The 13,434-nt window shown below is 43.1% G+C and overlaps 1 protein-coding gene across 17 annotated transcripts in view; it reads left to right on the top strand.

Annotated features, from left to right (window-relative positions):
* Positions 1-13,434, top strand: part of Sox6 (SRY-box transcription factor 6) — a 551,747-nt gene that overhangs the window by 477,498 nt on the left and 60,815 nt on the right. For all 17 annotated transcript variants that reach the window (XM_075971960.1, XM_075971963.1, XM_075971969.1 and 14 more), the window contains one exon: positions 1,965-2,149. In XM_075971960.1, coding sequence (XP_075828075.1) covers positions 1,965-2,149 — 185 coding nt within the window. The remainder of the gene's footprint in view (positions 1-1,964; positions 2,150-13,434) is intronic.

Here is a 13,434-nt window from a genome sequence, read left to right as displayed (position 1 = left end):
TTTCTTTACCATGTTCTCCTCCTTATGTTATCTACTCATGGAGCCTCTTGCTTATTATGATTGGACACGGTGATGTGTGGGTAGACCCACTACAACTCTTTTTATCTAGTCTTCCACTTTATTCATTTCACTTGACTTTACAAGTTAGACAACTTAGTTCTTTCTGGGAGAATGCTGAGCTCCAGACCTGGGCTGTGAAATAGCAGAATCAGGACAGATACCCAGATCCTGCTGCTCTCAGGAAGCTCCCTGGTCGAGGTGTGCTCGACTGGGCTGAGGGTGAGATGCGGTGCCCTCTCTGACACTTGGGGAGTTAGGATAGGATGTGAGCAACAGCCTGTTCTGACTTCCAGTCAGGCTTGCCGCATAGGAGTCACAGCTTTTCACTCCCTGCCAGGGAAGCTCAGTGAGAAGAGAAGAGGTGCATGCCTGGACCATTGTGCCAACTGCTTCTTTTGGCTGGCAACTTGGGAGTAGGAAGATGAGAACAAAGAAAGTCAACAGAGGAAAGCTAGCCTGCCTCTTGAAGTGGCCTTGTGCAGTGCACTTCCACATTCTGTCTGGAAGGCACTTGTTCCTGGGCTGCTCATCTGCAAGGAGGGAAGGAGCTCCTTTGCCTCAGGCCCTGCTCCTGTCAGCAGCAGAGAAGCCGTCTTAGGTCGGGGTGGGGGAGGCCCAGAGTGAAAGTGGCTGCTGCTAGAGCAGTCTCTGCACAGAATATTGCACGAAGGTGGCCCTTTTATCCAGAAAACTTCAAAAGAAAAAAAAAGCTTAATATCCTATAAAGGAACTGACTTTTAAAAACATTTTCATAGATAGTTTCTGGAACTTCACAAATCACACAGATATGCACATGTGTTGTCATACAAGGTGTGTGGCATGAGCTTGATTGTAGTGTAGTTTCCCTGTCTCTGTCTGTGTGAGGTGTCTGCATACATGCCTGTCATACCCATGTATGAGGAAATAGGAAGGACCTTACACAAGTAGATAATGTCAAATACACAACAGCTGAAATCTAACAGTAATCAAATAATTGGCCTCTTTTGTCTAAAAAATGGAAAAACTGATTCAAAGTATTCAATTAAGCTGAGTAAAGCACAAGGCATAGAGGAAAATTAGTTTCTATTCCTTTTTTCCCCTCTGGGTTACATGGAATATAATGGAAGAAAATGTTTATTCTTAGTTGATTTGAGGGTTTGTGCTCACGTGAAAGCCATTGCCACACATACTGCTTCGCTGTATGTCAGGACTGGGGGTGGGAGGAGAGGCTGGGAGCAGTGGGTGTCCGAGCTAGGGATGGGGCAGCGTTGCCATCCTCTTGGTAAACAACCGAGGCAGCGTGATAAGAAGAATGCTTCATTAACCAGCCGGCTCTGGGAGAAAGGAGCGTGTGGTGTGCTCCTTCCCACCCCCTCGCTTCTGCAATGGACACAAAACACACACATACAGATGTCACCATAACACCCATGTACCCTCACAGGTCTCCTCCTGGTAGCTTTCAAACTGTTCCCCTACACATGACACACCAAATACAAGAGTGTCTGGACAGAAATCCCAGCCATCTCTCTGCCTTCTTCCCTCCTTGTTCCTCCCCCACCTATCAGGAAAGATTGTACACAAAGAATAGACACACAGAAAGCTAGGAAGGGGATGTAGGAGCATTGATAACTGGAGGCACAAGTGGCAAATACTTCCCCTGTGCATGCAAGATTAGAACTGTGAGAGGGTGTGGGATAGCCTACCAGCCTGGAGGGCCAAGGTACCTCCATGGCCTAGCTGCACCCTGAGCCAATACAGCTTGCTTCACTAGGCTTTCTGTACTCTAACTAGCGTTGTAGTTTTCTTAAAAACAAATGTGCCCCCTCCTTGTCCAGAGAATACAGTTTTCCCCTGGGGAGTGGGTCACAATCAGCACTCGAGGGACTGTCCCCACACACCTCTAATAACACACCCTATGTATGCAGATATCCTGTCCAGTCTCAACTCTCCTGCCCTGTTTGGGGACCAGGACACAGTGATGAAAGCCATTCAGGAGGCTCGGAAGATGCGAGAGCAGATCCAGCGGGAGCAGCAACAGCAGCCACACGGGGTCGATGGGAAACTGTCTTCCATGAACAATATGGGGCTGAGCAACTGCAGGAATGAGAAGGTAACCCTGCATCCCTCCCCACTCCATAGCAGGCCCATGGGGTCACTCTCATCTCTCTTTAGGCTCCTGGCTCTTACCAGTGATCTGGGTTTCCAGCTGGAGGGCCGCCTTGTCATTTACTCAGATCTGCTCTGTGTCACATGCTCACATTACTGCTGGCTGGCACTTAGGTTGCCTCCCAGGTACTCAACCTACCTGCCTGTTGGTGTCTCTCTGTCCCAGGCTGCACTATTTAGGGACTTTCTTGCAAAGATTGTAAATTGTATAGTTGGAATGAGAATAGAATGTAACAATATTTAAAAGGATACACAGTAACGGTTAAGTGAATTGTGGCTCACCATTAAATTTAATGCTAAGCTTCCTATCCAAAAGTAAAAAACAAAACAAGCAAATTTCAAACTGCAATTAATTTTCATCATTTTGATTCAGCAAAACAATTTATCAGGTGCTTGTTCTGGGATAGACGCATACAGAAGTAAGGAAATCTGGAGTGAATGCCGGAACTAAACAGCATACACACCAGTAGGGGACAGAGACTGTGGAGAAGGCTGTGTCAGTACATGGCTGGGAACCAAAGGGAAATAAAAGCAAGTTAAAGGGAAGAAACCAGCTTAGGGCGGTTATTTCAGAAGTGGCAATACGGACTGTCTGGATATGACTCAGGATAGAGACCTGAATGAAGTCATGGTGCGGCTGCAGGAGGATCAGAGTGGAGGCACTCCAGACAGGTAGAGCTATGCAAGCACGGGCCAGTGTGGCCAGAAAGTCACAAGAAAGGGGATAGCTGAGAACATGAGGTAGAAGTCACTGCCTGGTGGACTCTGAGAAGCCTCTTCATTTCATCCCGCACTGGATCTCTCCAGTGTGTGAATGAGATTTCATTGACATTGAAGAAGAGTGGGAAAGGGGGACTGGGAGGAGTGCACCTGGCAGGACAGCTCATTCATTCCTTTTATACACAAATACTTGCCCGGCACTAAACTGTGAGAAAATGCTTATTTATTTATGTTTAAATATGGGGCTATTGGAGAGGGACAGATGAATATTGTAACAGACAATAGTAGTAGCTGTTAATAAAATGTTAAAAACACTTACATGTGTTTATTTAGTGAACTAAAACTGCAGGCTGCTGGGCTCAGGCCAGGAGTCTCCCCTTTGTTTCAGTCCTGGCTAACTGTAGTGAGGACACGGTGGCAGAGTGTGCACAGTAAGATAAAAGCTTGTGGTTTCCGCAGTTCCCCACAGGGCTTTTCTGTTTGCTCTTGAAGAAGCTGGGAGGTGTGCAGTGCTATTTGTGTTCCTGTGTGGCGGGACCGTCTGGAAGCACAGGTGTAATCCTTTCCTAAGTGACTACACACTGGCTTGCCTAGAGAAGCAGGGACTTAAGCTGTGCGGCTCTGGAGGCCAGTCTGCAGGCGAGGTGTTACAGCCATGCTCTCTGCAGCTTTCAAGGAGGGCCAAGCCCTCCTCTTCCTGCCTTCTAATTGTTAAAAGAACCCTGGCTTACTTCTGCCTTCTCCTGATTTCCTTCTGTCTTTCCTACTTGCCTTCTGTCTGTATGTCTGCTACCTAACCCATCTAATCTGTTGTGACCTTACTCTAACTCGATGACATCTATAAAACTCTATTTCAAAACAAGCTCAAATTCCCAATTGCATAAAGTTAAGACTTTTCTGTTAAGGATACAATATGACCCATTACAAGATCTGCACAACTATAGCTTTTGACCATACTGCTGTACTCTTGGGCCATACTAGGAGACTAGGGGTGCAGGGTAGGATGGGGTTGGTAATAGGATGGGACACTCTAAGACTCATATGGACAGAGAGAGATGTCTTCCCAAAGCCAAGTAAAGATGTGATTTTCCCTCCATTCCCCTACAGGATGTGGAACATCATATATAAACGTAGGTGCACACACATACCTATAGGGTACCTATAGGGTAGTAAATAAAAATAAAAAATAAAAAATTAATGTCTTACACTATATGTAGTTATTTACTATTATCATTTGGAGCCAAAGGTCAAAAGTGGACACTGTACACTTCAAATTCCAAAGATTAATTTTTATTTCCCATTGACTTTTCTCAATTCATTTGTGAGGAAGGAAGAAATCTGAAGCTAAAAATGAAAAAAAAAACACTTTATTTTTCCCATAGAAGGCATGAGAGAAAAAACGAGAAGTAAGGTTGACTTTGAACACATTGGTAAATTATAATCTAACCTACAATATATTGAAGAGAACTGAGTCCCTGAAGGTAAGCTGCAAAGTGGTTTCTATAGAACAGGAAGCGGTGTCCCTAGCTGAGGGAGTCATTGTGTCAGTAGATACAGTTCCTGGGGTTGGATGTGAGACACGGAAAAGCCCGTGCTCTTTAGGAATGCTGTATGTGTTTGTCAGCTCTTCTCAGAGGATCTCGAGCCTCCTGAACAAGATCGCTGTTTGAGGTGATTGGCGTGGGTGTGTGGGCCTTATTGGAAGATCTCTGTGTTTGCCAGGCTAGTTGGGCTAGTTGCAGTTAGCGGAATGTATGGAGAGCAGTATTTCAGAGCCCCGTGAGGGAGGCAGCTTCAGCTCTTACCATGCAGAGCTCCATCCTAAAGTTGTGACTTTCCTTCCTTAAGAACATCGCTATTTCTTCTCACTTTTTCTTCCAAGTCAAAGGTTAAGTATATAATATGCAGTAAGACTAAGAAGTCGATTGGGACAAATCCAGTTTGCTATCTGGCTTCAAAATTGCCCAGCTTTGAATTGCTGCCCCAGTTTTCCTTAACTAAAAAGACCCGTAAACTGTAAAATAGACATGGTAATTTGTTTCTTGGACCCCATGTCATAGTTTTAGGTAAGTTTCATAGCATTGCTATCACGGCCTTATCATTTATTAAGCACACTTCTCTCTTTTACTTAAACCTTCTTTACAGAAGAACATAGCACACACCTGAGTTCCCTGGGAAGCGGGCTACCCACTGGATGTTAGTGGCAGGGGTGTGTGGGGGGGTAATCTCCAAAATTGGCATCTGTAGAAGGGACAGGGAAAAGCAGGACTGGGTGAGGAAATGGTGCACTGTGCCTCCACCAGCAACCCCTTCACAAGCTTCAGGACCCATCATTAGTGAAAATTGCTCCAAATTTCAAGAGGGACATTAGTTTTGCATACTCATGCCAATCAGTACTTGGATAAGAAAAGCTTCCCTGAAAAGAGGACTTGATCTTGTCTGAGGTGACTGTCTTTAGCTGAAGCAAAGCCAAATAGGAGAGAGAGAACCTTCCAGTGCTGAAGGGGATGGAGCAGCACATCCCAGTGTCAACCATTGTCTGTTACGTTCATCACACTAGGTGTGAGTAAACAGACTCTGTATATATAACCACTGTGGGCTAGTGAACAGACCCAGACACAGGAAAGCTGTGTTTTTATCACACACACAGGCTCATGTGTGTCCATATGAATATATATTTACCCATGATCTGTTTCACTTTATTGAGCAAATCTTTATTTTGCCACTTTAGTATGAAACATCACTGACTTGATGGGCCAGAACGACGCCAGTGGAGATGCTCTGGGTGGCTGTTGCAGGGTGTGCAGGGTCTGCTAAATACTTAGATTGTGTGGACAATAGACTGTGACAGCACCTCAGGGTCTTTCATCTGTGCCCTCATCTCCATGAGCCTCTGCACACACACTGTGAATGTCCTGCCAGCAGAAGGCTGAGTCTCATCCGTCAGTTAGCTTTTCCCACCAAGAACACCAGCCGGCCGCATCTGTGCTGGAGCACCAGTGCGATTAGATCATATGATCAAATTATGGTGAATTCCTTACCACATTGTATTGTTCTGACAATTCTAAGTATTTTTGTCATGACAATCCACCACAGAATTTCAGTCACACTACTTATAAATGTCATGGAGCTGAGCTCAGGGCATCTGACTAAGAAAGAGGTGAGTCAGGGTAGCCTTCTTGGTCTGTGGTATGTTTGAAGTGTGTGTGTGTGTGTGTGTGTGTGTGTACTCAGTGGTTGGATACAAAATTCATGTCAGGTCACAGATCTCAGAAGTGGGCAGAATGTGCAGGCATACAGATGTGGCTCTCAGGGAATCGCTTGAGAAAGATCCTGACCCTCGGGAGATGTCCAAATGAGCACAGTGGCAAAGGACTGCACTTACCTGTGTCTGAAGTACAGTGGCTGCAACTGGAGCTGCAGTGTGGGCAGGTGGAGCTTACTGCTAGGGAGCTTGCTCTGCGGGTTCGCAGTGCCCGGTCTGCCAAAATCAGAGCACATCAGACCATTCAGCCACCACCACCAAAACACAAGGGTATTGGAGTCAGCATTCCATCCATCTGGTGCCGTGACTACGGTGCCAGAGGAGAAATGGGCCCAGTGAAAGGAAGGGGCTTACTGACTATCAGCGACTTACAGCAGAAACACAGTTAAGTCTTGGTGTTCCTCGTCCAGGTTACTCTTTCCACAGAGAGAACAGTATCAGATTTAGTTAGCAACTTTCTATGATACTTTAAGCCTTGGGCATATGAAACAACTTTTGCCCTGACCGTCTCAAACCTTTGATGGAATAGGTAAAAGCTATATATAGTGTAAAGAACCATGAACTTCCTGCTTTCCATACAAATGCTGATTTCTGTCTCCACGGTGCCTTGTTCCTGTTACTCTGGATTCATAATGGAAGATTGAGTGGTGTGGACATAGAAACAGAAGTGGCTAGGTGAGGCCACAAATAGATGAGAGAGAGCCTGGCTCTTGGTGTGGACTCACCATGGGTCTCTGTTCTGTCCATGGTGTTTTCTGTCTGTCTTACCTAAGTATGACATCTTACCTTTGTGAGTTTCAATGATCAGGGCTATGAGATGAAGGTGGGACTCATTTCCCTGGAAGGCTGTTTGAAGATGAGTCTAACAATCATCGCATGTGGAAAACGTTCTGTTGGTATTGGCTTCTCTCTCACTTTAAACCCGTGTGCCAACTCTGTGCTCATTAGTTGTCCCTCTCTTGGATAAACTCCAGGAGAAAGGGGGGGACTACTGTGTCTTGGGGCCACAGTGTCTAAAGAACAGAGTGAAGGTTGCGAAGACCCTAACAGGAAGCTGCTCACAAATTCACCTATGCATTTTGCTTTTCTGTTTTCGAAGGAACTTTAAGGTTTTAAATGGTGTTTGTTGTTTCTATCGGATGTGTGTACATGATGGTGTGAGTACGTGTGCCACACGGGAGGTCAGAGGATGCTGTAGAGCCAGTTCTCTCCTGCCTTAATGTGGCTTCTGGAGATTGTGCTCAGATCTCAGGCAGGCTGCCAAGTGTCTTTACCCTCCGAGCCATCTCACTGACCCTCGGGGAACTTTCATGTACTAGTGACCTTCTAGAATCTGGGTGTAGCCAATAAGATAATTTTCAGATATGATTTGTTGTTGGTACGGAGCTTTTTTATCTTCTGATTTAATGTACTTTAATACATACTTTCTTTTTAAATCTGCCTTGTATTTGATAGCAACAATCATTACTCATATTCAAATGGTATGTTTTTCCTAGTCAAGTAAAATAGAACACTGATAAGCTCCTCACTGAGGCACATGGTACATATGTTGTTAGTTATTTCAAAGCCACTGTTGCATTTTCACAAGTGTGGATCCTTAGTCCTCACCTAACTTTGCAAACTCAGAACATCCACACCACAGTGACATAAAGCGTCGCCTCTCCCTGGGAAAGAAACACATGAAGGAGACTCTGCTTCTGATGCTCAGTTGCCACAACTTCTCATTATTTCTATAGCTGATTCAGATATTCACTGCTGCATGACAGGATAAGGGTAATCAAAAGATCAATACTGAGATCAAGCTATTTGGCAAACTGTGGAATGACTGAACTCCTTATACAGACCAATGGGTGCTTACTGTTTCCAAATCAAGTGTACACAAAACCAGTTAATGGGGATTATTGTCTTTGCAATTGACTGGCATGCTCTGTTGCAGTGTTTCCTCAGTCAATCTGCTCCCAAAAAAATACACTATGGAGGAATGTAGAGCACAGTGGAGACTTCCCAGGAAGGGACAGAGGCCATAGTCATCTTTGTTTGCAAGGCAGAACAGCAGTCAGTTCAAAAGATAATGTACAATACTTTCACAACATGACAAACAATGCTTAAATAGTGCTTTATGCTCCAAAAATACTATTTATTACATACCGATCTGTTCAAGGATCTGCTGGTCCTGTTTCACAGGTGAGGAAGCAAAGATCAGCTAAGGCCACTCTTCCCATCATGCCTTCTCTCCATCATTGCATTTGTTCCCCATGTCTCCAGAGATAGATGGGCTGTTTCACTCGGAATCTAAGCTGAGGTGTATATCGAAGTTTCAAACATACATTTTAATGAACACATCACTATTTGTGACTGTGGGCAGCTACCTAAACACGTGTTTCTGTATTCTCTCTGAGATAAAGAGCTATAGTTATACTTGCATTGGTGTTTTCCAAACGTAATATGTACAGAGGTGGTATAAAATTAGAAGAGAGTAATGCGGGTTTGTTAATGTTCGTTTTTGCACTTAAACCAGTAGCACTGGGCAACTCCATGGTGCTGTGTGTAGGCTCTGGCTGAATACAACCATTGCCTTCTTTCTTTCCTGTTGTCAGGGCTACTTCATTGGTTGCCTAGCTACTGGTTTAAGGCTTAATTCATAAAAAAAGAAAGAAAACAAAAGAAAAAAGAAAGAAAGAAAGGAAAAGAAAAAACAACATCTTACTTGGTTCTGATTCTTGTTTCATCTGTGCTCTCACTAGGAAGAATGGTGGGAATAGTTATGGACTTATGATTCGAGATGCTTTTTAAGGACAGAGGTGAGGGTTTGCAGCAGAAATGAAGCTTTTAGTTTTGTTTATAAGTATTTAGGTCAAAATACCAAACCCAGTTACCACTTCTCCCAGTGAACATATTAAGATTCTACACAGTCAGGTAGTAGTTTGTACTCATCTTCTGGAAGATTTATTGTCTGCACAGTGTGTAAAACACACGTGTTAATTAAGCCCTCACCAGTGCAGGCACTCTGCAAGCCTCCATCTGTCCAGGTCTAGTCTTTCTACTAGCTGTTTTCAGCTCTTGGGCTTTCAAGGCCCTTCTACACTCCTAAAAATTACTAAAGACCTCAGAGACTTTGAATGTGGGTATGGGGTAAGGAGATAGATTACATGGATGATAACAACCAATATCCATCATATTGGATATACAAACTGGAGCATTAGGATATTTATTTGCTTAAAATAATCACAGCTCAATTAGATATTACTATAAGTACCATTTTGAGTGGTAGCTATGCATTTTAAAGCAAAATTACAACGTGAATGTCTTTGCTTTTAATTTTTACAGACTCCTTTAGTGACTAATTCATTTTGGAAATAGCCAGTCTCTCTTTTCTGCTTTGTCATTAAAATTATATCCTAGACATATAATATTTTGAGCGCCATTGTTTGTACAATAGAGAAAGGTACCTAAATGGAAAAATAATACCTTAGTTCTACTGTGGAAAGCATTTTGGCTTATTGGGCCACCCTCCTAAAAGGTCTATAAATTTTCAGGGCAGGGGTTATAACATATATGCTGTTCTAGATAGTATCATACACATATCTGCATTAATGTTTGAATTGTATGCACCTTAATTTTAAAACATCTTCCACTCAAACATCATATTTATTTCGAAATAAGTGGAGTTTTGAGGTTGAATTCTCTTGGAGTTAAGGGGCAAAAACTGTTAACCAAACTGTGTAACTTGTATTTATACCTTGTCTGAATGTAGAAAAAATCATTATGAGTGATTTACAGTGATACATACCATAAAGTAAGGAATAAGAAGTATGGGGTAAGGAGATAGTGTGAAAAAGAAACAACTGGTGAGAAACTAAGGTCCATAGGTAGAGTGAAATGAAGTCATGTAGCTGTGGAAAAATAAGCACACAAATTTTTGATATTCATATTTGCTTAATTGGTAATGAGGGGGGTCACGACTCAGTTCTGAGCTTCCTGGTAAACAGGCAAAATGGGAATGTGTTGTAAGAGCCCCGGTGTGCCTGTTTATTGTATAAGTAAAATTGCTTCTCAGGAGAATGGTTGTCATGTTTTTAAAAGGTTAATAACACTTTGAATATAAAGTGAGATTCTGTTTAAAACACAACCTTAGGAATGTTGCATAATCTCCAACCTGTTTCCTGTTCTAACCAAGCCCCTGGGGATGATACAGAAGGCTCCTGGGGATCACAACCTTGCCAGAGAAGCAACACCTGTCACTTGCCTAGGTGCCTCTGGACCCTGGAACCTGCACTCTCAGCTCTCTGTTTCTAAGCCATAGGCCTTTCTTGAGACCTGGCTGTCTCAGTTCATGTGACCTATTCGGGGATCTTTATCCTGTGAACTGGGGACCTTGTGTCTGCCTTGTCTTGAGAGACCTGTTACAAATGCCATTACAGAATTGGAAGTTCACTCTGTTTTTTTCTCCCCTGGTAATGATAGATTTTCTCTTCAGAGGCATAAATTAAGAGCCTTTTCATCTTTACAGAAGTAAAAATTCACACTCTGTGTTCTCTTAACCAAAGTAGTGCTAGCCAGCACTTCTCTAACCTATCTCTCTGTGAGGACAGTTATGTTGTACAGACCAGTTAGTACAGACTCTCACTTTATAGATGAGGAAACTGAGGCAGAAAGAATGGGGGCAATTGCCTGCTTTAAATTACAAGGTATTAGAGAATGGCACAAAAACCCACATCCCTGGCATTCAGGCCATGGTGTATTCCATATCCCAGGACAATGTCCAAGTCCTAAGATAACAATGTTGGTGACTCTGGAGTTTACATAGTACTGACTTCAGTGTAGTCCTTCTCTGTTACATGTTATAATCCCTGCAATAGTGAGCCATGCACATATGATATATTGTCCACACAATATATAACATATGATATATATGTTATATAATACCTTATTAGAGCTAAGGTCAAAGGAGACATTTGTCTCCTGGGTATGTTCAGTACACAGTAAGCACCTGGTAGCATATGGAATGATTTAACTTGATGCCAATAACAATGTTTGTACATACATTTTATATGACATTTTAGTTCTCAGTAGTTCACACTTGTCAAAGGTTTACATAAGCCTTTCTCATGTTAGGCAGGTGAGTAGCACTAGTCTCTTTCTGGCAGTTTTGAAAATAATGGGAATGTCAGAGTTTTGTTAGGAAACATTTTTCTTGTTTATCCATTACAATCTGTCCTCACAACCCTCTTATAAATTTTTTTCCATCGTTCCCCTTTGCCGGTAAAGATGAGGTTCCAAGAGCACAAATTATTGGACAGCGTGCTTACAGAGAGCACTGAAAGTGAAGCCCTTCACACTCTACTCATGTCTTCATAGCCTGCATCTTCTCCCACAGTGTCAGTTTCTGACATGTGTCCTAGTGAACCCAAAACTCCGTGTGTGTGTGTGTGTGTGTGTGTGTGTGTGTTGATATGCACATGAGGCTGCTTTATGATGGAATATGATATCTGTCTGTGTTCATCTCTGATTTTGTTCTACTCTCTTGATGTTTGCGGCTGTTGCTATGTTTGGTTGTTTTTGTGTTCAGTTGGTGTCAGTTCTGCCTCTTTAGACTATGTGAGCATTTTACAGTGGATGTGATCTTCTTTCCATACTGGATTCCCTCTCAGCATTGTCTTGAATCTACTTGTCCCAAATGTACCTTCAGGAGCTCTCTGGCAGAGGTTCACTTTTAGCTAAGATCCAGTTTGTAATCTTGACATTTGCAACTAAGATTAGAATTTCCCAAAGTACTGTCTTCCTGCTATGGAGAGAAACGCTTGCTTTTATTTTTGGTACAACCCTGATTTGCCCTTTATGTCTTTTTATAAATGAAGTCAACAGCACTGGCTTTGAAGAAACACAAAGAGTGTCTTGTGACATGCATTACCCACTAGCCCTAGTTCATATATCTTCTTGACTGTCAGTCCCCAGAAACTCCCAAAGAGATGATTCGAATTTGTTCTATTAAGGAGAATCAACACAGTTTTTATGAAAAAGTAAAACATTAAGTTTGGGATCCTCTTATATATGTTGATAGTAAACTTTCAACATTAAAATCAATTTTCATCTTTCCACCTCCAGAATAGAAACAAATTTTAAAAAAACAATTTCATGTATTCATGATTTTAAAAGTTGCATTGGCATATCAAGAACTTCCTAGGATTGGGGATGAAGTTCTGTGGTACAGATTTGACTGCCATACATAGGACCCTGGTTTTGATCCCTACCATTATAGAAAAAGGGGGATGGGGCCCTTTTGTTCTTCTAAGAGTATGAATTCCCTAAATTAGTAACACCCTTGAAAAGGAGGTTGGAAGCAGATTTAGTCTTTTGTATTCTAGACCAGTGATGTAGCTGACATAGTATGATATCCTCAGGTCTAGTCAAGGGTCTAGTCAAGCATCATCAGTGGAAGAAGAAACAAAACTCTTTTAAATAAGTCACAGTGAGGTCAGAGTCGCTGCTTCAGCCTAAAGACTACTCCATTCACTTCAACCACATGGCCTTACAGCTTGGGACACCTGTGGCCTCTTACTTTCGAGTGCCTTTGTTCACTCACTGGGAAGGCAGAAATGATAATATACAGGGCTGTGGGCAGAGGCAGTAACATAGTATGTGTGAAGTAATGCAGATGGAAGTAAATCTTCTGGCTTCCATGGTTTCCAGCAGGAGGGCATCACGAGAGTTGGGCAAGAAGAGCGTCTCATCTGATAGGCAAGTTTGTGCACAGGCTTGGCTCGTCCCTCTCTGCCCTGATGGAAATGCAGTTGTGTTTAGGAGACAAGATAGATCAGACTCATGTGCCACTTGCAGAACACCTATTAGCCAGGGGCTTGAGGCACTGCTGACTAAGGGTAAGAGTGGTCTGGAGAACAGGAAGCGCTTGTAGTGGTCCTTAGAAAGACTTATGGGAAACATCCAGATGAGGTCCCCAGTACAGCGTCCTCCGGGCACCCTGGCATTTGTCTTCTCATCTGGGCTGGGATGGAGACCATACTCCAGGGTTCCAGTGACAGGGGGTCTTGAATATCTGGGGAGAGAATGAGTGAATGGTTGTGATTAAGAGAGGGAGGGGGAGGGGAAGAAGACAGAGAGAGACAGAGGAGAAGGGAGAGAGATGGAGGAAAGAGGGAAGGAGGAGAAGGGAGGGTAGTGGCTGAGGTAAATGGAGTATTTCCCCAGATAAACTTTCAGACAATGAACTTGTTACATAGCAACTG

This window comes from Microtus pennsylvanicus, chromosome 5 (genome assembly GCF_037038515.1).
Source record: "Microtus pennsylvanicus isolate mMicPen1 chromosome 5, mMicPen1.hap1, whole genome shotgun sequence".
NCBI classification, from domain to species: Eukaryota; Metazoa; Chordata; class Mammalia; order Rodentia; family Cricetidae; genus Microtus; species Microtus pennsylvanicus.
This window is presented reverse-complemented; position numbering and strand designations above follow the sequence as displayed.